Source organism: Martes martes (genome assembly GCF_963455335.1).
Source record: "Martes martes genome assembly, chromosome: 6".
Classification (NCBI taxonomy): Eukaryota; Metazoa; Chordata; class Mammalia; order Carnivora; family Mustelidae; genus Martes; species Martes martes.
In genome coordinates, this window is record NC_137893.1 from 83225486 (window position 1) to 83250076 (window position 24591).

Genomic DNA, 24591 nt, shown 5'->3' on the forward strand with positions numbered 1-24591 from the left:
ATTTTCTCACAAGTCTATAATTTAGGCAACAGCACATTGGGAATGGCTTGTCTCTACCCCACAGGCCTTTGACTGGGGAGGTTCACCTGAACGATCAACTTTCAGGATGGTCCCACTCACAAGGTGGGTCCATCAAGCCTGGCAGTCAGTCAGGAGATCAGCTGGGGCTATTTGGGGAGAGTGTGTGTAGCAGGGGTAGGGATGGAGGAGGGGCTCAGGGATCTTGCACGTGCCTCTCCACATTACTTCTCACAGCATGGTGGTCTCAGAGTCCTCAAATGTCCCACATGTATCTCAAGGTTTCAAGAATGCAAAAGCAGAAGTTGCTAGATCTCCTTCAGGCTTAGGCCTGGAAGGGGTACAGGTTATTTCTGTCCCATTCTGTTGGCCAAAAGAGCACGAACCAGACAGATTTAAGGGGAAGCAGCTACAAAAGAATGTGAATACCCAGAGGCATACTTTGCTGTGTGCCACACAGGTCCAGGTCAGGACCCCAAGATCATGACCTGAGCTGAAGTCAGACGCTCAATGACTGAGCCACCCAGATGCCCCCCACCCCCATGGAGAGATTGTAGGTAGGTTATCGTGCAGTAACAACCTCCACATTTCAGTGGCTATGCAATAAAGGGGTATTTCGTTCTCACATACATTCCCCACATGAGTCAGAAGGGCACTCTGTTCCACATGATCTCTCAGGAACCCAGGCTGCTGGAGGCCCCACCATGTTGACATGGCATCATCTGGGACATGAAACCTCACCTTTGCCACAGCCGTGGAGGCCAGAAAGCCTGGAGAGTTTCACTTGGCCTCAGCCCTGAAGAGACAAAAGTCACTGAAACTCACATCTCATTGGCCAGAACAAGTCACATAACCCTGTCTAACCTGCAAGGATGGGCTGGGAGCACATAGAACAGTGGACCGGCATGACTAACCTGGTCACATGTGATAAAACTATGGAAAACAAAGGAAAGTTCAACATAGAATTCAAGGTAGTGTTTACTACAAGACAGGGAGGGACTCACAGGCAGGTGTCAGTGATGTTCTAGTTCTTGTAATGTTCTAGTTCCTGGGGCGAGCAATGAGTGTTAATTGTGTGTGTGTGTGTGTGTGTGTATGTTAATTATATATATATATATGTGTGTGTGTGTGTGTGTGTATGTTAATTATATATATATATATATATATATATATATAAATGAATGAGTGAATACATGAATAAATAAAAAAAAGAAAGGATTCAGAAGCAGTGACATTGAAGCCTAATCTCAGAGTACAGGCTAAAAATGGCACTTTCATAAATATTCAGTGAACTCTGGCTGAGGCTGCTAGGCCTCAAAGGTACAAAGATGAATAAAATATGGGCTCAACCCCTCCAGATTCCCGGCTCAGGGAATACAGTTGGCACACAAACCAAGCAAGCCAGCAAGACCCAGTGGAATGGATTGCTCACCAGGAGCTCTGGGAGCCAGAGGGAGCCCTGAGAAGGCCTCCCTCCGAAGGGGTCATGTAGGTTGGGTCTTGCGGCTTGGGTCATGCAGGATCAATAGGAGTTCAGCAGGTAGAGAAAGGAGTGGAGGTGGCGTAGGTTGGTGGGGAATACTCGTTCTAGGAACAGGGAAAAATATGTGCGAGGCATAGTGAGCCCTTCATTCCTCAGGTGGTCTGTGTTCACAGCACTTCCTGTGCCACCCAGAACCCTCTGCAGGACCCAGGCACTCATTCTCCCTACTGGCTGTTGCTAATGCTTACAGGAATCAGCCTCAGATAACGGAGATCTCTCACCCAAGCTCATCCCATCCCCTAATCCAGGGGCAGCCACATCCAAATGATTGGTCAAAGCAGGAGAATAAAGGCCCAACCCCCTTGCTTCAATTCAGGGAACTCTGAAGGACATCCCAAATCCAGAGCTCCCTGTGGGATCAGCTGGAGCCTTTCTAGGGCCTCTGATCTCCATCACAGCCCAACTCATCTCTCTGTCGGATCCTGTTTCTTTTACATCCCCACAGGTGTTGAGTGGGGATGCACTCCCCAAGAAACCTCCTTCAAGCATATCTCCACTTCAGAGTGTTTTCTAGGAAACCTGCCTAAGATACTCACTAAAGTGTAAATTATTACTCAATTTCAAGGGATGCCTTTCCTGAGGGTGCTTGTATAGCAATCAGTAATAATAGCTAATCATCACAGAGTGATTTCTATGTGCTAGGCACTATGCCTATATGAGCTTATTTAATAAAGAAAAGAAGGAACTCATGCCAAAGGAATGAATTTCTAATGGTGAAATTTCAGACTTAGGGAAGGTGAAATTATCAGGTTAGCCAGACTGGAAGTGTTTGTGTGACCCATATTCTGTCACAGGTTTCTCTGTCTCACTGTTTAGTAGTCCTGATCTTTTGTTCTTTTGTACTGGTTGACTGGCTGGGCAAAACCCCCAGCAAGTCAGGATTGGGGCTCTCAAACTCATCCTTCCTAAAAAAAAAAAAAAAAAAAAAGAAGCAGGACTTCTCCTCAGTAGTGCAATAAATATTTCTGTTCTGTCTTTTTTCTAGGGTCTCACTTCTTAGGAGCCTGTGTGGAAGTGAATTCCTCTGAAAGCCTAGTACCCCTATTCGGGACTCCCCGGACATGTTCTGAGAAATGGCGACATTGTTCCTAGTACTTCCTCTCCCTTCCTGGGCAGCTCCTGTAGCCACCCTTACATCTTCCTTCTTTAGACTTGGGCTTTCCAGCTTTCCCTTCTGTTATTACCTCCCTCCTGGTGGAGGGGCTGACCTGAAACCTCTTGCTCCCCAGGCGGAGCCTCCCTCCATCCCTAAACCAACGCCTTCCTGGGGAGCATGCCCGGGCAGCAGGCTGTAGCCCAGACTAGCCCTCCAGCCCTCAGGAACATGTCCCAACATGTTGAGCACTGGCCTAGAAGGGGGTGGTGGCTGTTCTGCCTTTCCGGCTGCCAGCTTTGGGACAAAGGGGCAATGGTAGGACACAGGAGACCCCCAGAGACCCCAAGGAGACTTTGGTCTGAATTTCTCTGAACAGAAATATGTGGTTTGCAGCAGATCCCTTGGGACTAGCCTGGCCTGGGATCTGGTGTGTGTGTGTGTGTGTGTGTGTGTGTGTGCACGTGCACACAGGCAATTTTTGCGTTACATCTTGAGTGTGACTTCTAGCAACCTGCTCTTTTGCCCTCTTCATGGCAGAAGTCCTCCTTTAAGGACATACCTGGCTACACACTCAAGTGTATGGTTGGAAACTTTTTAAAAAAGTACTGAACAGTATTAGACACTTAGTAGGTACTTAATGAATATTTGTTGAGTTCTGTTGTGGTGGTGGTGGTGAGCTAGAAGTTAAAAAAAAAACAACAACCCACAAAATTCACTTCCCAACAGCAACAACAAAAAGAATTATTTCATTGTGAAGTTCAGTGCCACAAAACTTTAAATAATTCAATATAAACCTTCATTAAAAAAAAATTTTCCCCCTAAACAGACAGACAATGTCAAGTCTATTTGAAATGCTTGAAAACCAAGGGGATTCAAGGCAGTTGGAGGATATGCTTGTCTTCTGCTGGACATTTGACAACCCAGCCTTTGGGTATGTGTGTGTTTGGGGGATGGGGGCAGGGAAGGGATTGGTCCTGGGGTCTTGGCCTTTGTGAGGCCCTCCTGATGTCCAGGTATAGTCCTGGTCTGAGTCCAATATCAGGCAGGCAAGGGAGTCTGGTGCTGTGCCTCCCCCCCCCCCCCCCCCGGGGCTCCTATGCCAGCAGCAGAGAAGACCTGTCCTCCCTGAGGTCAGCTGCGTTAGAGGAAGAAGATGGGGCATGTCTGGGCAGAGATTTCCAGACACTAAACAGTCCTAGATGTCAGTAATTGTAGCTGCTCCAAGCCTGGGTTCTATTTTTTAGAGGGATTTCTGTTCAAAGTAACATTCTGTTCTCTGTAATTTTTTTTTAAAGATTTTATTTATTTGACAGAGAGAGAGAGAGAGAGAGAGAGAGAGAGAGAGAGATCACAAGTAGGTAGAGAGGCAGGCAGAGAAAGAAGGAGAAACAGGCTCCCTGCTAGCAGAGAGCCCAATGCGGGGCTTGATCCAGGACCCTGAGATCATGACCTAAGCTGAAGGCAGAGGCTTAACCCACTGAGCCACCCAGGTGCCCCTGTTCTCTGCAATTTTTTTCAAAAGATTTAAAAATTTATTTTAGTGTTCTATTTTTTTGTTTTTGTTTTTGTTTTTGTTTAAAGTAAGCTGTATGGGATGCCTGAGTGGCTCAGTCCATTAAGGGTCTGCCTTCAGCTCAGGTCATGATCCCAGGATCCTGGGATAGAGTCCAACATCGGGCTCCTAGCTCAGCAGGGAATCTGCTCCTACTTTTGCCTGCTGCTCCCCCTTGCCTGTGCTCCCTTGCTCTCTCTCTCTCTCTCTCTGGCAAATGAAGAAATAAAATCTTAAAAAAAAAAAAAATAAAGTAAGCTCTATGCCCAACATGGCCCTTGAACTCAGACCTCGAGAGCAAGAGTCATACATTCTCCTGACTGAGCCAGCCAGGCACCCACCCCTGTTCTCTGCCATTTTTTTTTTTAAGATTTTATTTATTTATTTGACAGACAGACATCACAAGTAGGCGAAGAGGCAGACAGAGAGAAAGAGAGGAAGAAGCAGGCTCCCTGCTGAGCAGAGCCCAATGTGGGGCTTGATCCCAGGACCCTGGGATCATGACCTGAGCTGAAGGCAGAGGCTTTAACCCACTGAGCCACCCAGGCGCCCCTCTCTGCCATATTTTAAAAGCAAAAACTACAAATGTTTTAGGTGAAAGGAGGAAACAAAAATGGGGTGCAAGAGGGGCTAGTGGTGGGAAGTGGGTGGGAGGAAATGGTCACCTCACTTGCTTCTGACCGACCAGCAAGAAGCACAAGTGGACGTTTCCAGAATTATCTTTCATCAGTGTCACCTCTGTACACTGCCTGAAAATGAGGGGTGCTGGGGCTTCCCTTTGTAGATCCACTTTTAATAGAGAGGGCAACAAGCAGAGGGCTGGGGAGGCAATAGGCCTATGCTCCAGTCAGAGCTATTTATTTACTGTGTGACCTGAGTCAGGTCACTGAACTTCTCTTAGCCTCAGTTTCCCCAGGAGTGTAAGTGAATTGTTCGGGAGAAAATCCAGGAGATAACTTGCTTACCAAATCCTCTCCCCTGCCTAGCCAACAAATCTGTTGCAATCAGGGGCATCTGTGTGGCTCCGTGGGTTAACCATCTGCTTTCAACTCAGGTCATGATCCAGGGGTCCTGGGATTGAGCCCCAAATTGGACTCCCTGATTAGCAGGGAGCCTGCTTCTTCTTCTCCCCTTCCTTCCCCTCTCCCCTTCTCTCTCTCCCCTTTCCCCTGCCCCTGCTCTTGCTTCTCTCTCTCACTCTTTCTCAAATAAATAAGTAAAATCTTTAAAACAATCTCTTGCACTCATAGAGATCTCTGCTGTTGAGGTGAGAAGGAGGAGGATGTGGGCCTTGAGGAGGAGGGCATAGGGAGGTTAGTTCAAGGTATGATTTACCCCATTTCCTGATTTCCCCTAGAGACCGGGTTGGCCCTTTTTTGAGAAGGATTCCCCAAACCCTCCTTCCTTGAGACTTTTGACAAGCAACAACTTCACATCCCTTTAGTTCTGAGGACCTTGATTTCCTCACTGTGAAATAAAGGGGGATCGAATCCTGTTCTGGTCTTCAAGATGCTTTGCTGGGGTGCCTGGGTTCTTCAGGTGGTGCTTAGGGAGGGGGTGTCCAGTGAGGGATCCGTGGGAATAGCGGTGGTAGAGTGGGCTTTTCCGGGAATTGCAAAGCGAGGTACATCCTTGTTATTATTTATGGAGTTTTATCTATTAATGTCATACCTCGTGTTTTCAGGGCCAGAGAAAGGGCTCGCGTACTAAGAATGCCATCCCTTCGTGGGGAGTGCCAACTCAGAGCCCAATTCAAACAATCCGGATTTGGGGCTCCGTTGGGGGTGACATGTGTCAAGCACAGAGGCCCAGGCGCGGGCTTGGGGGAGGAGGTAAGCGCCCGCCTGCAGCACGCGACGTTGGCATCTGAGCTCGGAGGTTTCAGAGCGCTGGCGGGCTGCGCATGGTGACCCGCGGCGGCAGAAGGGGCGGTCCCCGGCCCTCGGTGGGCGGAGCCCTCGGACGTCAATCCTATATAAGGGCAGCGCCGGGCGGTGCCAGCCGAGGTGTGAGCTGCTGCCCGAGACGGTGGCTTGGAGAGCGGGAGCCAGGCGCTGATTCACGGAGCCACCGAGACCCTCCGAGGAGGTGGGGGAATCGTGGCAGGCAAGAGCGAACGCTGGGCTGGCGGCTCGGAGCGGAGCGGAGCGCGTCCGTGTGTGTGTGTGTGTGTGTGTGTGTGTGTGTGTGTGTGTGTGGTCTTCACAGGTGAACGCCGTGCGTGGGTCTGTGCGTGGGTCTGGGTTTTGCTCCCACGGGTGTCGCTGTACGGGGCGCTTGTGACGAAGGTCGGGCTGTGTCGGACACTCCGGCCGGCGAGAGACAGGGCTCTGCTGAAACGGAGCAGCGGCGAGGGGAGGCGTGGACCCGTGCGCCCCGGGCCCCCGCGCGGCTCCCTGTGGCGGGAGCGGATGAAGCCCCTTAGCGCCGAGCCCCGGGAGGGGCGGGGAACGCCGCGCAGAGCAGGTTCACTCGCGATCCGCTCCCGGGCGGCTCTAGGATCCAATCGGCGCCGTCTCCTCCCAGACCCCTGAGGTCTGGGTCCCCGACGCCTCCGTGTCGGCCGCCGGCTGGGCGCTGAGGTCAGCGCGGGCAGTGTCCCTGGTCCTTGGGAACGTGTTGGGACACGTCCTTTAAGGGCAATCGAGGAGGTGACTCACGGTGACAAGGAGACCCCGGGAAACTGACTGGGTGAGGTCGGAGCCCAGCCCCGGCTGGGGGACAATGGCCCCCCAGAAATCGGCTTCGCGGCCCTCCGCGGTCCCTGTCCTCTCGTCAGCACAGTGACTGTTTGGCTGGCAGCCAGTGTTCTCAGGGAAGCCGGGACATCAGGAGGGCCAGGACTGGTGTCCGGTCCCCGCCTCGGAGAGCGCCCTCGAGGACCCAGAGCTGTGGCCCTGTGCGGGGTGGGCTTGTGCCAGGAGTCAGTCTGAGAAGAGCAGGAGTGGGACACACTTCTCTTTCATCGCGCCCGCAGAGCCCCCGCCCAGCCTGCCCTTGGGCCGGGGCGCCGTACTCCGCCGCGGGAGCCGAGCCCTGCACTGCGGGGCAGCGGGGCGCGCAGCCCACTCCCGGGGAGGGAAGACGCTGAGAGGTCACATTGGAGGGTGGGACTTCGGGGGGCGCGACGCTGCTCAGGGACTCTGACAGCCGCATCCGGTAGCCCCCGGTGCCCCCTATCAAACTGCCCTCTCCGAGGGCGACAGGTCTGAGCGGAGCAGGAGGACGAGTCGTTCTTTGGGCGCCGCCGCCCAGAGCGGGCCACAGTGCATCCGCCCTGTCGGGGGCCCTCGGGGGACACTGGCGCCCTCTTTGTGCGAAAAAGAATCTGGGAATTTGGTTTGGCACTTTAGGGTGCCCAGACAGCCCCCCCCTTCCCTCTCTTCACGTCGCGTTTCGAGTAAGACTTTCGAGCGGTTTTGTTTTCCTTGCTTTCGTCTATTTTTATTTTCCAGGGATCTGACTCATCCCGTGCTTTGGGCGTGGAGATAAGGTGGAGGGACCAAACCTCCGCGCGGCTGTGCGTGCGGAGAGAGAGAGAGAGAGAGAGAGAGTGAGAGAGAGTGTGTGTGTGTGTGTGTGTGTGTGTGTGTGTCACAGAGGAGCGCGCGGTTTCCCAACAGTGGCGGGGCTTTCGGAAGCCTGGCTAGCTCAGCGTGACGTGTTTGCGGCCCCCGGTACCCCCCCTTCGCCCCTCCCTACCCGAGGGTGACGCTGCAGCCTGAGTGGAAGCGAAGTTTTGGCGGGCGGGGAGCACTTTGCAGGAAACTGACTCATCACAACTCCCTTCTGCTGTCCAAGGCTCTGCCCACGCACCTCCGACCCTGCGCGTGATTTCCTGGCGACCAGCGCCCCCTTCCGGCCCCGGCGCGAATAGCAAGCACGCCTTCCCGCGGAATGCCGCTTCGCCCGCCTTTCCTTCCCGCCTCGCTTCTCCTGGGCTGAGCGGCATCTGCAATCGCCCCTTGGAAAGAGTACCCATTGGTTCAGCAATGTGTACCGAGTTCTTACTGTTTACTTCGGAATTAAAATTGCTTGAAGTCTGAGGCACGAAGGCTAACAAAGAAAGCTATTCTCAGTTACCTGTAAAACAAGGGTTTGTGTTCAGAGTTTTTCCTGTACTGGAAGTTATGATAATGGGAGTGAGATCGGGTTTTGATGGGAAGCCTATGAGAGCCATAAGGGCAGGGATGGTAGGAGGGAGGATCCTGCCTGGATTCGGGTCTCATCTTCAGCTCCTAGAAGCCAGGGAACATCCAGCTTCCTGATAAAATCCTAGACAGGCTCCTCCTCCTAGAGCCAATGAGGCACTGAGACCCAGAATGTCCGTTTGGGCCATCCTGTGTATCTCCCTTGAATGGCACACTAAGAGTGCCCATCTGGGAAACTGCCAAACACCTGCTTAAATCCCTTTTAATATGAGTTAAGTTAATTTGGGGAGAGAGGAGCCTATCAATCTGTATTTTTAAAAAGCTCCCTACGTGATTCTGCTGGGCTGAATCACAAAAACCCCTTCCTGGGCTAGGAGCACAAAACTAGAGAGGGAGTGGGGATGAACACCAGAGCACAGCTGGGTTCAAATCCTGGCTGTGCTGCTGCTTGTGAGCTGTGTGACCTTGGGCAAGTTACTTAACTTCTCTGAGGCTTAGTTACTTTTGTAAAAAAAAAAAAAAGAAAGAAAGAAAGAAAGAAAAAAAAAGAGCAAATATACCCACTCTCAAATATATCCACTCCTTTAGGAAAATTAATATTGGTAAACTTATTAGAACGGGCCTGGCTCATAAAAATATATAAGTAAATCCTGACCCTTGCCCTGAAGAGAGTGGGTGAAGGTTATTTGAGGGCTCTGCCCACTGCACTGTGTAACCCCTCCATGGGGCAGTGGCCCTTGGCCTTTCTGGTTTTCTGATTTAGGGGCAAGCTTCATATCTCTCCAAACTCTTGCCCTTTAAACTTGCTCTAAGGTCACCTAGTGCCTCCCCCTCTCCCATAAGCTGTGAGAGGTGGGGTAAGGAAGGGTAACTGTGGCAAGTGTCCCAGGCTTCCTGCCCCAGGAGGTCACTCAGCAGAGCTTTCACCCTCAGAGCCTGCAAAGCAGGACTTGTCCTCAGGAAGACCCAGTCCCTGCCAAGGTTGCGCAGCCGCTCAGCCCTGGCATCAGGCCAGAGCAGGGCAGGTGGGGGCCGGTGCCTCGTCATGAGCACACTCACCCTCGATTTTCCCTCTTCTGAAGTGGGAAGGGAGGAACCCGGTAGACTGGCCACCTCTAATTTTCTTTGCCTGCAAAACGGGTTCCTGGGACACAGCAAACGTAGGGCAGGGGCTTCCAGGCTGTCTAGACTACAGATCACCCAATGTGCCTGGCAGGATGTGGCTCAGCCTGAGAGAAATCCTCACCCAGCCCTGCCCAGCCCTGCCCCTCCTCACCCCCCAGGCCCTCCTGCCTGATGACATCCTTGGGAAAGGCCCTCAGCACATAGCACCTGTCTGCTGGTGTCTGAAGGAGCTGGTGGCCAGGGGGGAGTGACGTAGAGAAGGTTCGGGAAGAACTGAACACAGAGAGAATAGTAACACTTCTGTTTTCCAAGCCCTTCCACATCCAGGTGCTTCTCTAAGCATGATACCTACAGTAACTGAAGTTAATCCTCACATCTGTCCTCTGAGACATGCAGTTGCTGTCTCCATTTTACAGACGAGGCAAATAGAGCCCAGAGAAGTCAAGCTACTTGTCCAGGGTCACCCAGCAGAGCCTAGATTCCAACCTAGGCCATCCTGCTCCAGAGTCCTGGCTCTTAACCACAAAATACAGCCTCTCACCTCTGTTCTATTGCCTTGCCTGAAGGGACTCCCTGACCAATTGCTTGAGTGTGCTTCTACAGTCCCATTTTATAGATGAGAAAACTGGGGCCCAGAGACATTAAGTGACTTTTAATTTTTTTAATTTTTAAAAAATTTTAAGGGATTCTTTAAAGTTTATGTAGTAAGCAGCAGAGCTAGGACCACTAGGTGCTTTTTTTGTTTTGTTTTGTTTTGTTGTTGTTGTTTTTGTTTTTGTTTTTATCCCAAAGACCAGGGTACTTTTGAATTTCAGAACAGTTATGCCACATGGACATCTGGGTGGAGGGATTCAGGAGCCCAGAGGAGCTGTCAGCCTGTCCTTTCCCTTGGGACCTGACCTTTTGGCCAGGGCTGGGGTTGGGAAGCTGCTGGACTCTGGCAATTCACACGTACTTGGGGCATTCACGCCCATGAAGGACACCTCAGCGGGGAAACAAATTGATTTTAGCTGATAATACCTGGTAGTAAACAGGACTCTGATCCCTGCTATTGCAATAAACTTGTCTTTGTTGACATAACTTGTCCTTCAGCTGCCCGCTCCCCCAGTGACCTTGCGGTGCTAGGATGGCTGAGTTCTGTCCCCACCCAGTGGCTGTTGACTGGGGGCTGGGGGTGGCCTCTGGGAAGGAGATGGTGGCGAATTAACTGGAAGGAGCCAGAGAGACCTCATGTTCTCGTAGGAAGTTGTCCTGCGAGCTCGCACAGCAGAGCATGGCCTGGTAAGATAGGGCGTGACCTCCCGAGTGACCCGGGCCTTGTGTCTCAGCCACAGGTGACATGGAGGAGCCATCCAGGGAGGACCGGCAGATCCCTCGGGGCAGCAAAGCTTGCCGCAGGCTCTTCGGCCCCGTGGACAGTGAGCAGCTGCGGCGAGACTGTGATGCGCTGATGGCCGGCTGCGTGCAGGAGGCCCGGGAGCGATGGAACTTCGACTTCATCACTGAGACGCCGCTGGAGGGCAACTTTGCCTGGGAGCGTGTGTGGGGCCTGGGCCTGCCTAAGCTCTACCTGCCTACGGGGTCCCGGGGGGGCCGGGATGACCTGGGAGGGGGCAAGCGGCCCAGCCCTTCGCCTGGCCTGCTGCAGGGGACCACTCAGGAGGACCATCTGGACCTGTCGCTCTCCTGCACCCTCATGCCTCACTCCCCTGAGCGGCCAGAGGGATCCCCAGGGGCATCTGGCACCTCTCAGGGCCGGAAACGGAGGCAGACCAGCATGACAGGTGAGGACGGGTGCAGGGAAGGACACTGGGGGGGCCTCTCAGAGTTCATGGTGCAAGGGGCTGGCCTGTCTGGTCCAGCTCGCTCACTGGGCCAAAAGGGAAACAGGCCCAGAGAGGGGAGGCAACTCGCCTGAGGTCACACAACAGGTCTGCAGCCAAGACCAGCTAGCTAACATTTATTGGGAACATTTAATATATGCCAGTTCCCTTATAAAATAGTCTTTCTTTCGTTCGTTCTTTCTTTCTTTAGATTTATTTATTTATTTACCAGAGATAGTAAAAGCATGAGCAGGGGGAGGGGCAGAGGGAGAGGGAGAAACAGACTCTCCACTGAGCAGGAAGCCCAACACGGGGCTCAATCCCAGGACCCTGGGATCATGACCTGAGCCAAAGGCAGACGTGTGACCGACTGAGCCACCCCGATGCCCCTAAGGTGGTTTCTAAGGTGGATTTCATTTAATCCTCATAGCAGGCCTATACCATATGGCATTCTTGCCACTCTTTTATAGGAGAGGAAATAAGGCTCCGAGTGGTGGAGTGGTGGAGTGGTTTGCCTAAGGTCCCACAGCAAATTTAGAGTGTAGAGAAAACTAATGAGAGCAGTCTCCTGGCTACCCTATCCAAACCTAACTCACTTTCCCCTTAAGAACACACACACTTGCCATCCGCCTTCCCGGCCTAGTTTTTTTTTCTCTTTGGCATCTTGTCTATTTGTCTGCTTTTACTCTCAACAGCTACTGCCTTATCTGGGTGTTGTCCATCTCCCTCATGAGTATATTATCTCCATGAGAAAGAGATCTGCATCTCTCTTGTTTGTTGCCTAATCTCCAGCACCTAGGACAGCGTCTGGCATATAGTAGGTGCTTGATTTAAAAAAAAAAAAAAAAAGAATGAGCAATGCTGACCTTTGAGGCACTTCTTATGGCAGGCCCAGACCAAAGCCGTTAGAGCATTTCATTCGGTCCTTAGAGCACTGCACCAATGTCAGCTTCATATTATACATGAGGAAACAGGCTCAGAGAGGAGCAGTCAAGAATCCTATGGCACCTGGGTGGCTCAGCCGGTAAAGCGTCTGACTCTCGGTCTCTGCTCAGGTCTTGATCTCAGTGTCATGAGTTCAAGCCCTGTGTTGGGCTCCATGCTGGGTATGGAGCCTTCTTAAAAAAAGAAAGAATCCCATGGCAAACTTGAGCTGGATCAGAACTAAGAACACGGACCATAATAATACTAGCTCACATTTATGTGGCTGAGTCACTGCACAGAAGACTTGTTATGGATTATCTAACAGCATTTCTGGAGCAGTGCTGTTTAATGGAATTCTGGGGTGATGCAAATGTCCAGTGCCAACGGGCACAAATAGCCACTGAGAATTTAACATGTGGCTGGTGTGACTGAGAAACTGAATTTCTCAATTTATTTTATTTCATTTCATTTAACTACATAGGGCTGCTGGCTGCTTTAGTGGAGCAGGCCCACACATGGAGGTCTGGTTATCGTTGTCACTTCTGTGAAGGGTGGTGGGATGCTCTCTGTAATGCTCTCCTGGGAGGCAGAATGGAAGTTTCCAGAGTCCTCCCCTGCACTTGGCAATGTGTCCCTTTGGCCCTAGGGAGGGGTCCCTGCCCCCTCTGTGTGTGCTTTAGGTGGATAGCTCAGCTGGGCCCTCTGCCTCCTGGTCGGCTGACTTCTGTTTTCTCTTTCCAGATTTCTATCACTCCAAACGCCGGCTGATCTTCTCCAAGAGGAAGCCCTAAACTGCTCACTGGAAGCCTCAAGCTCCTAGATATGAGAGTTCCATTCCTCCCCCCCAACCCCCCCTACCCTCCCCTTCTACACCTTTTGCCTTTAGCCCTTCAGTTTGTGCGTCTTAATTATTATTTGTGTTTTAATTTAAACTCCTCCTCTTGTATATATCCTGCTTGCTACCACCCTCCCCCAATGCCTCCCCAGCCTTTGGCATTTAGAATTATTTAAAAAACCATTAGACAACAGAACGATAGGCTTATTAGAGTGCTAGGTATTTAAGATGTCTTCATCTTATGGGGAATGAAGATGTCTTCATCCCCATTTCCGTGCTCCCAGAGGTCAGGTGGGGCTGGCCTGACCCTCCCCTGCTGGGTGGTGCTCTCTGGAGGAGCCTGCTGCCTCTGCTCACCGCCTCATAGGTGTTATAAAATCCCACCCCTTTCCTGTATTCCCAAACCTTATAAAATTCTTTATAATTTGAGAAGTAAATAGCACTTTGAAGGGGGCTCCACAGGATGGGAGCATTATCAAAACTTTGAAGTCCCCTCACCTTCTCTAAGGTAGGACAGGGTGACCTTGAAGTGGGCACAGTTTGGAACATGGCTGGGGACGTGGCACTCTCCTCCCCTTTGATGCCCCACTCTGTCCTGTGAAGGCCTGGGAGAAGGTAGGGTCCTGTAGCAAACCACCCCACCTCCCCTTACCCCCTCTGCCACCACAGGGGAGCCAGTCTCAACATTTGGCCTCCCCTGCACTTTTCTAGAAGCCCCAGATGCCTCTCTTTTCCAGCTGGGCTTTCAGGTCCCTCTCTGCTCCCCCCCCCCATACCCTTTTCCTCTAGTACCTTCTCAGCCCTGGGTGGCAGCTCTGGGGTGCCTATTGCCCCAGCTCAGTGGACTGGGAGGAGAAGGGGTATGCTAGAAGTAGGGGGTCCCTAGTTCTACCTCAGGCAGCTCAAGTGGTGATCATCTCCTCCTCTTGCCTTCTGGGGCAGAGGTCTCTGGAGTGGTCAGACAGGCCTTCTTGAGTGGGGATCTCTCTGTCAGGGGCATGTTGTTGGGGGGAGCAGAATTTTCTAGGAGGGCAAGGGTGACACCGGCCCCTGGAACTCACCCAAAGACTTTTCCCACTGCCCCCCTCCCTTCCCCCATTTCATTGCACTTTGAATAGCAGCTGAACAAGGAGTCAGAGGTTTTAAGACAGTGGGGGTAGAGGCTGTGGATAGGGCTTGCTGAGTGGGCTTAGATGGGCCTGGGAGCTGTGAGCTGTTGTCTTTCCTGGCACGGAGCCAGGAGCCCCTGGAGGCCCCAAAGCACTTAATCTGACCCCAAATACATTAAGCTCCCAAACATCCTGGCCTGGACTGTTTCCTCCTAGCCCCTCATGTGTCCTGGTTCTCCATCTAGACTGTAAGCCTCTGAAGGGCAGGAACAAGTCCTGTACTGCTCTGTGTCCCTCACAGCCTCTCCCACAGTGCTGGGTATACAGCAGGTGCTAAATAAATATTTCTTAGTGACTTGACTTGTACTGTGATCATTATACCTCATCATTTGTAAGACCCAGTAGGTGGAAGTTTTTTGGGTCATTGCTACAGTTCTAACAATCGAGCATTTCAAGTTAAAAAAGGCAGACAGCTTAACAAACAGAAAGACCACAAGGCAAAAGACGCAGCAAAACAAAAACAGTAAACATCCACACCTAGGCAAAGATCATCCCAGCCAATATTTGGGTTCATTGTTTGGCCTTTTTAAGTAAAGAACATACTGTTAGTCACCAGGGAAATGCAAATCATTACTCACTGGGGGAAATGCACATTAAAACCCCAATAAGATAACGCTGTACACCTACCAGAATGACTAAAACGAAAAAGACTGACATTGCCAAGTGTGGGCAAGGATAGGGAACAACCAGAACTCTTAAATCTTATAGACAGAATTATAACCTAGTTCACCTACTTTAGAAAACTGCTTGACAATACCTTCTAAAGATGGCTCCTTTGGGCGCCTGGGTGGCTCAGTTGGTTGGGCATCTGCCTTTGGCTCAGGTTGTGATCCCCAGGTCCTGGGATCAAGCCCTGCATCTGGGCTCCCTGCTCAGTGGGGAGCCTGCTTCTCCCTCTCCCGCTTCCCCTGCTTGTGTTCCCTCTCTCACTGCGTCTCTCTCTCTCTCTCTCTGTCAAATAAATAAATAAATAAATAAATAAATCATATTAAAAAAAAAAAAAAGATGGCTTCTCTCATGTCTGCTGTGTGACACAGGAATTCCATTCCTAAGTTTGTTCTCAAGAGAAATCAGTACATATTTCTACCAGAAGACATGTTCCTAGCAGCATTCTTCTTGACAGATCCAAACTGGGAACAACCCAAATGTCCATACAAGAATAGATATGTAGGGGCGCCTAGGTGGCTCAGTCAGTGAAGCGTCTGCCTCCAGCTCAGGTCATATTCCTGGGGTCCTGGGATTGAACTCCTCATTGGACCCCCTGCTCAGCACAGACAGCCTGCTTTTCCCTCTCCCTCTGCCTGCCACTCTCCCTGCTTGTGCTCTCTCTCTCTCTGTGTCAAGTAAATAAAGAAAATCTTAAAAAAAGAATAGATGTATAGATTGTGGTAGCTTTCTGTAGTGAAGTACTACACAACATTAAAAAGAACAAAGTAACCCACAACTCTAATCTTCTACGAAGCAGGAAAGAATATCCAATGGGAAAAAACACAGTCTCTTCAACAAATGGTTCTGGGACAACAGGACAGCTCCAAGCAGAAGAATGAAACCAGGCTACTTCCTCAAACCAAATAAAATAAACTCAAAATGGATAAAGGTCAGATGTGAGAGAGAAATCCATCAAGATCCTAGAGAAAGAAGGCAACAACCTCTGTGACTTTGGCCGCAGCAACTTCTTACTAGACGTGTCTCTAGAGGCGAGGGAAACAAAAGCAAAAATGAACTACTGAGACCTCATCAAGATAAAAAGCTTCTGCACAGCAAAGAAAACAATCAGAAAAACTAAAAGGCAGCCTATAGAATGGGAGAAGATATTTGCAAATGATGTATCTGAAAAGAGCTGGTATCCAAGATCTATAAAGAACTTATCAAACTCAACACACAAAGAACAAATAATCCAATCAAGGAAGGGGCAGAAGACATGAAAAAACATTTTTTCAGGGAAGACATCCAGATGGCCAACAGACACATGAAGAGATGCTCAACATCACTCATCATCAGGGAAATACAAATCAAAACCAGGATGAGATGTCACCTCACACCCATTAGGATGGCTAAAATTAACACAAGGAACAATAGGTGTTGGCAAGAATGCAGAGAAAGGGGAATCCTCTTAGTGACTGTTGGCGGGAATTCAACTGGGGCAGCCATGCTGGAAAACAGTATGGCAGTTCCTCAAAAAGTTAAAAATAGAGATACCCTATAACCCAGCAATGGCATTACTAGGTATTTATCCAAAACATACAAAAATAGTGATTCAAGGGGGCACATGAACCCCAATGTTTATAGCAACATTATCAACCATAGCCAAATCATGGAAGGAGTCCAAATGTCCATCAACAGATGAATGGATAAAGAAGATGTGGTATAGATATTTATATACAGCGGAATATTATTCAGTCATGAGAAAGAATGAAATCTTGCCATTTGCAACAATGTGGATGGAACTAGAAGGTATTATGCTAAGTGAAATAAGTCAGTCAGAGAAAGACAAATACCATATGATCTCACTCACATGGGGAATTTAAGAAGCAAAACATGAGCTTAGGGGAAGGGAAGGAAAAATAAGATGAAAACAGAGAGGGTGACAAACCATAAGAGTCTATTTAAGAGAACAAACTAAGGGGTACCAGGGTGGCTCAGTCAGTTAAGTGTCTGACTCCAGATTTCGATTCAGGTCATGATCTCAGGATTGTGAGATCAAGCCCAGCATCAGGCTCTGCACGCAGTAGGGAGTCTGCTGGAGAATCTCTCCCTCTCCCTCTGCTCCTCCTCCCAACCCATGAGTGCTCTCTCTCTCTCTCTCTGTCTCTCAAATAAATAAATAAATCTAAAAAAAAAGAGAATAAACTTTGGGTTGTGGAGGGAGGGTGGGGGGATGGGCTAATGGATGATGGGCATTAAAGAGAGCACATGTGATGAGAATCGGGTATGCTACATACGTGATGAATCACTAAATTCTACTCCTGAAACCAGTATCACACTATCTAGAATTTAGATAAAATTTTGAGGGGCGCCTGGGTAGCTTAATAGTTAAGCATCTGCCTTCGGCTCAGGTCATGATCCCAGGGTCCTGGGATCAAGCCCTGCATAGGGCTCCTTGCTTGGTAAGAAGTCTGCTTCTCCCTCTCCCACTCTCCCTGCTTGTATTACCTCTCTCACTGTCCCTGTCAAATAAAGAAACAAAAATCTTAAAATAAATAAATAAATAAAGTTTTGAAAAAATAAAAAGAAAACAAAGTAGTTTACATGCATGTTCTGATTATTTATTCATAACTAGCCACTCCAAGACTTTAGTGGCTTAAAATGATAATCATTTATTTGCTTCTGATTCTGCAATTTGGCCAAGAACTACTTTTCAAATGTTGGATAATTCTCTGCTTTGCGGGGCATGGCTTTGTTCTAGAACCCCAGTGGTCTGAGTTAGGGCTCTCCCACTGGGGCGTCTCAGAGACTTCACACTGTCTACTCATCTCCCATGGATATTTCTAGTACCAGGGGATACACTGGCTTGTATGTCCCGAGGGCTTGTCCTATCGCAGGGACTTGGCACAGAGCCCTCTTCTGTTCTGGACTCCACTCAAACATGGCAGCTCCCATGTCATCCAGCCACTTGGCTGGAGTGGTAATAGAGAGCTTCCAAAGTCCAAACAGGCTCACAAGTGCTATGCCTCTTTTTAGGGGGAACATGTCCACAGTACAATGACTCGTCCTTTCCTCTAGAAGGAATGTCCCAACATGTTCCAGTTCATCTGACCACTGAAAACATAACCTGGCAGGTCTCTGAATTTTTGTAGGAAATGTGAACACGACCCTTTTTTTTTTTATCCCCTTTCCTGAAATAGATTGAAGAATGCACTGGCCATATTATGAGCTTCTTCCAGTCAGAGGCCGTGTAGACTATTCTAGCAAAGATACCATATCTGATACAATATCTGCAATTAGGGCTACTACGTGGGTAGCTATGGATTGCCGTGCTTCACTTGCAGCATAGGGAGGACTGAGTGGGGGTGGGATGGGGACCTCCTGGCATACTCTAGGGCTTTGAGAGTAATGCTCATCTCTGCACTTCTGCTTGCTCTGTGGTATTGCTTCTAATTTACCGTCTTGACTCCTAGAATAATTTTAGAGACTTCCACTCCATCCTTCTTTCCATAATGGTTCTTATTCCACAGATAAAAGAACCAATCGTGAGGGTTCTGCCAACTGCTAAATATATCTGCCCCAATTTGCACTCAGGGGCTGGGAGAGGAGCACAGAGTCAGTCTACCAGCCCCCCGGGACTCTGAGATGCACCTGGCCGGGACTCTGTTATCACCCAGGCTCGCATGTCCCCCTCCTCTAAAAGGAGGCTAGGACGGTATTTTGGGTTACCTGGTACTGGTCTAAGCTCAGACTCTGTACCTAAAAGACCTCAAGAGAGCTTTTCCACACTGTAAATAGCCAGAGGGCACTTTGAAGGGAAGAATTGAGGAAATATTTTAGTATACTTACAGTGATCTCATAGGTCTTTTTCTTCGATCAGTGAGTCTGGGTATGAGAACCAGCTCATACTTGGCAGCTGGGTGAGAGATTCTGATTTTCTGTCATGGCAGCTGGTATCAGCTTCTGCTCACTGCCCGCCCCCCTCCCCCCCCAATCAGGTGGTTCAGTCAAGCAATGTTCCATTAAATGCTCCCCTCTCTTATCCCTGGGAACGCCCCCGCCACAGGGCTCTGGTTACCCATTAGGCCTTGCATCTACCTTGCCTCTGATGATTAAGTGGTTCCATACAGCCTCTGCTCCTCCCAAATCTTAGTGTGTCCATTGACGGTGGCCCCGGCATTCCATGACAGCATCTCCAAGCCAGCACTGAGATGCGCGCTTATTGATTTGAGAAGGGAGGGTCTTCTGGGCCCTTGTGGGGATGACAGTGAGCCGGTGGGTCCTCACACAATAAGTCCATTCTATCTTGGCACTTTCTAACCCCGCCCTGCTCTCTTCCAGGGCGTTTTGGCATTGCCCCCTCTCCGACAGCAGGCTGTCACTCTGTCAAGCTTTAAGCACTAGCCAGCTCCCCCCTGGGTTAGGACCAGCTCCAGGAGGCCTTGCCAGGATGTTCAATCCTGAATTAAGAGAGATTGGCCTCCATCCAAGTTCTCTTTACCCAGCCTGCATTCCTCGTAGCCTTGAGATCGCCCCGGCCCATAGCCTTGAGATCGCCCATGTGTGTTTCCCTGGCTCTACCCGTATTTACTTATTAGCCAGACTGTAGCCTTTTTCTTGGTAAGTGATTTCCTCCAGTGACTGAGCCTGTACTTTCCTGGTTGAGCAGTGCTGAGACCCGACTCTAATTATTCATCTAGAGAAGGGGAGCAAAGCACAGCTATGTGAACCGGCTGCCTGTTTTGTATGAAGTTTTACGGGAAAGCTGAGATGCCCATTTGCTAACCCTATTGCCCGTGGCCACTTTTGCCCTATTGTTTTAAGGTGTGCAAAAGCTGAGCTGAGTAGTTGCATAGAGACCATGTAGCCCACAGACCTAAAATATCTGCTATCATGTCCTTGATGAAAACATTTGCTGCCTCTGGTCTAGAAGCCAGAGGGGAGGTGGAATGGATCTGGGGGAAGATAGGCATCGCGTTGTATGGCACTGGCCCCCAGTGAGTCCTCTGTATGGGCTGCAGGCAGGGGGAGAGCCTTGTCCTCTAGCAGGGGAGGGGGTGCTTTCGTAGGCCTGGATGGCTCGTGGGGATATGGGGTACAGTTTCCTGAGGGCATCCGTCCATATATCTCTATTCCAGGTCTCAGGGCACCCCCCTTCCCCAACTCTTCCTGCTGATTGGGGCCACGCATTGAGCCTCCCTGTAGCTCCTCCACTTTATGATGAAATCCTGGGCTGATTATCAACACAACCTGCCCGTGGGTCACAGAGATGAGGGCCATTTAGAATGCTCTGATGGGGGGCACCTGGGTGACTCAGTCAGTTGAACATCTGCCTTCTGCTCAGGTCATGATCCCAGAGTCCCAGGATAGAGTCCCAGCATCAAGTCCCACGTCAGGCTCCCTACTCCGCAGGGAGTCTGCTTCTCCCTCTGCAACCCCCGCCCCCCGGCTCATGCCTGCTCTCTCTTGCTCACTCTCCCTCTCAAATAAATAAATAAAATCTTAAAAAAAATCCAAACAAACAGAATGCTCTTAGACAGTCCTCCCATCTCCCACAAAGTGCTCTAAGTTAAGCGGGTCATTCTCTTTCTTCAAGACCTCTGGGGCAGTTAATCAAAACCAGCCAAGTGCACGCTTCTGGTCATGACTGCCAACCCCCCCCCCACCCCATCTTTCCAGCGTTAGACCCACCGCATAAGTAAGTCAGTGTTGCCCTGGAATCTCACCTGTTCCCCACCCCAATCCACCTCATACAGCTGATGTCAGTCTTCGTGCGGCCCCGGACTGTCGAGGGTTGCCACCACCCTGCTCCCCGCCTGAAGTCCAATGCCCCTTGTCATCTCACCAGTGAGGGATCCATTTTCAGAAGCCCATTCTGTTTTCTGTCATTTCCGGTACCAACCATCTTAGATTTTTTTTTTTTTTCACCCTCAAAAGGAACCCGAGACAAGGACTTATGTGAGGAGGAAGTTCCTGGAAGCACAAGGAGGAGAGAGAATAATGTGAGAAAGGGAAGGGAAAAGCCATGAAGGTGCTGGTGAACAGGTTCTGCTGTGTAGAGCTGGGACTAGACCCACCAGGGAGGTTGGAGGAAGCGTGTGGAACATACTGGAGAACTGTCCCTCTGGGGTCCTTGTCTAGGTAGCTGTGGGGTACTTCACTGCAGACTTGCCATCCAGTACTGCCTAAGGGCTTCCCCAAGGGCAAGTTTGGGTGTCCCCTCCCAGATGGCGCAGGTTCCCCTGATGCTGGAGCAAAGTGGAAGGACGTCAGCATCTGTATCACTGCCGACAACTAAAGCTTCAGGTGAACACAGATGTGGGTCTAGGGGACACAGGTGGCGCATCAGCAGCAGCTTCTGGAACTTCCCTTCAGCTGGCTTCATGCTTAGAGGAGCCTGTTGGCAAAAATCACTTTGGCTTCCCCCTCTCCCACCAGCCCACAGAAATGTGAGCTCCACAAGGGGAGGACTATGCCTGTTTTATTTGCTGCTGGATCCCAGCACCTAAAAACCACCCGACGCAGAGCAGGCGGCCGTTAAATAATTTGTTAAATGAATGAATGATTCCCTCTGGCTTGAATTTCCTGCCTGCCCCTGGCATTCGTCTCTAAAAGCCCACCCCAGCCCTACTGGCTCCCAGGACCCAGGTCACCGCCCCTCGTGGCTTGACAATCAGTCTGGCACATGGACGGAGTCATCTGCTAATTGGGAGGCTGGACAAGCCAGAGCTTCTCTAACTCGGTCTCCTTCTTTTAACAGCCATAAAAATAACAACAGCTACCACTGGGGATCACCCGCCTAACGCAGTTTCCCAACGCTTCGTGCGGTTTCCAGTGTTTAATCCTGACCACGAGCCCACGAGGTGGGCACTGCTATTGCCCTTGTTTCACAGGTGAGAAACTGAGGCAATAAGCCCTAAAGTCGCTCACCAGAGGCCACACCTCTAGGAAGTGGTGGGGAGCCAGAATATTCACACTGATGACCCAGGTCCATAAACCAGAAAGGGGAAGTGCCTCACCCAGGGCCACTACCATGGTGACAATTCCGCGGAGGCTTGTGGGCACCTGTCTCTCTGGGGGGCCCCTCCTCCATCTCGGAAGTAACTCAGGTTTTCTCAATCATATGTGAAATGTGCTTTACAAACACAAATTTGCACCAAGCTCCCTGGCCTCAGTTCCCTGCGCAGAACGGCCAGCTGCTGGCATTCCTTCTAGAGCTAGTTGGGAGCCCGCAGCTGGAGGCAGGGGAGCCCCAGGCCTCGACTCCACACCTCAGCACAGATAGCATTTTGCTTCAGGGCTTACTGACCTGTGAAATGAATTCAAGCATCTTTTGGGAATTGAAAAACAGTGAGTGCAAAACGTTCCCATTCATAAAATAGTCTCCCAGTCTTGGATCCTGGTTCATTCATTCAGATTTTGAAAAATATAGTTTCTGAGCTCAGGGTTTTTAAGTCCAGCGACACTGTATTTTAAAATTAGCTCCACCATTTCCAAAAAGGCCTAGATCTAACATTCTCCTCGGCACTTGGCTACGGGCTCTGGCCAGCTGGCTCCTGGGCGGATTCTCTCCTGGGGCTGCCGTGGAGGGTGGCCAGGCTGAGCTCTGACCACTCGGGCTCCAGCAAGGAGGGCTGGGATCACCCCTGTCTTCTCCGTGCCCCCTTTATGTCCATGGTTAGGAGGTGAGTTGTGGGGATGGGGGGCAAATGAACTGAGGATGCTTTGAGGTCCTGGAGGCTGGGTCTTAAAAATCCAACCTCATTCTGCTTCCCAGGGAAATGGTGAGAGCCCAAGGTCTTGGATTTGTTGTGGTTGCCCTATCCGGCAGTAGACACTGTTGGCCCTACTTCCAAAATATATGCAGAGTCTTCTCGCCGTCACCTCCACCACTGCCCTCCTGGTCCAAACCATCTCTTCTTGTGTGAATTATCTTGCCAGCCTCCTCAGTGGTCTCCCTGCTTCAGCCCTTGCCTAGTACAGTCTATTATCCACAATGAAGGATCATGTCACCCTCCATACTGCTTCTACCTCACAATAAGAACCCAGGTCTTCACGTGGCCTATAGGTCTTCCTCTGTTACTTCTGGCCTCTTCTTCTCCACTTTTCCCTCTTCCCTCCATTACCTGCTCCAGCTACACAGATCTCCTTACTGTTCCTCAGGGACACAAAGCATGCTCCTGCCTCAGGGCCTTTGCACTCCCTGTCCCCTCTCCCTGAACACTCTTTTTCTAGATCTTCTTCCTCATAAGCTCTCTTCCAATATCACCTCCTCAGACAGGCCTCCCTCCCCCAGCCACCCCATCTAAAGTATGTTTCCCACCATTTTATGTATTCACTTTGCTTTACTTTTCTCCATTCACTTATTGCTACCAGACATCATATGACATATGGTGTTTTTTTTCCCCCTCAGTTTTGTATCCTCAGTGCCTAGCACAGTGTCTGGCACATGTTAGGTGCTCAATAAATATTCTTGAATAAAAAAATCAATGCCTTATTTAGTTCAAGAAAGCTATAGAAACTCTCTTGAGTATCAATTTCCTCAGCCATGAAAATGGGGTAAAAAGGATGGTTTGTTGGGAGAATATATGTTACTCTAGAAGTTAAATTTATTAAATTTCAAAATTTTTGTTTTGAAATAACTTCAGATACACAGAAAAGTTGCAAATATAGTAAAATAATTCCCACATACCCTTCACCAATAGTCATTACATGTGAACGTTTTACCACATTTCCCACATCATTCTCTGAATACATACAAATTATTCTTAAATTTACTTTTGAGCAGATAATGTATGAAGATGGTACAAAATAAACAGTGGAAAATAAACTTCCCTCCTTCTCCATCCCACTTCTCTCCAGCCCAACTGCTACCATTTTCTTGTATATTCTGTCAGAAATATTTGGTGTGTTTACAGCCATATAGGAAAGCACATGTATTTGTAGAGCATAAACTTCATCCACACACTTTTTTTCTTCATGTAAAGCATACCAGACTCACTGTTCTGCCCCTTGTGGTGGTGGTGGTGGTGTTGTTGTTTAAAGTAATCTCTTTACCCAATGTGGGGCTCGAACTTACAACCCTGAGATCAAGAGTCCCACAGTCCACTGAATGAGCCAGCCAGGTGCCCCTGTACCTGGCCTTTTTTTTTTTTTTAAGATTTTATTTATTTATTTGAGAGAGAAAAAGAGAGAATGAATGGGGGAGGAGCAGAGGGAAAGACTCTCAGGCAGACTCCCCACCAAACATGGAGCGTGATGAGACCTGATTCTATGACCCAGGAAATCATGACCTAAGCTGAAACCAATGGTCTGACGCTTAACCGGCTGAGCCAGGCAGGAGCCCCCGCATCTTGATTTTTCTATTCAACAATGTATTTTGAAGGTCTTCACACTGGTCCATCTGTATGTTTCTCCTCCTTTTCTTCACAGCCTCATGGTAGGTCCCATACAGACATATTTGAGCTTCTCTAACCAGATCCCCGTTGATGGAAATTTAGGTTGTTTCCAGTCCTTTGCTGCTATAGACAATGCAGTCATGAAATCCTGTCATGTCGTCATTTGGGGCATCACCTGCAGGACAAATGACTAAAAGTGAAATTGCTGAGTAAAAAGTTCTTTCCTTTTCGATGTGGACAGATATCATCACGTTGCTTTTCAGGAAAGCTGTACCAGTTTATGTTCTTACCCACAACATGTGAAAATGTTTT

At 49.8% G+C, this 24591-nt stretch overlaps 1 protein-coding gene across 2 annotated transcripts; it reads left to right on the forward strand.

The window, feature by feature from the left end:
* Positions 1-6212: 6212 nt before the first annotated feature.
* Positions 6213-14531, forward strand: CDKN1A (cyclin dependent kinase inhibitor 1A). 2 transcript variants are annotated; one of them, XM_080805859.1, is made up of 3 exons: positions 6213-6315; positions 10814-11269; positions 12974-14531. In XM_080805859.1, the coding sequence occupies exons 2-3, from the start codon at positions 10825-10827 to the stop codon at positions 13021-13023; spliced, it is 495 nt and encodes a 164-aa protein (XP_080661985.1). In that variant the 5' UTR covers positions 6213-6315; positions 10814-10824; the 3' UTR covers positions 13024-14531. The 2 variants fall into 2 exon arrangements, with proteins under 2 accessions (XP_080661985.1, XP_080661984.1); XM_080805858.1 differs by having other exon boundaries at positions 6213-6297.
* The last annotated feature ends 10060 nt before the right edge of the window (positions 14532-24591 follow it).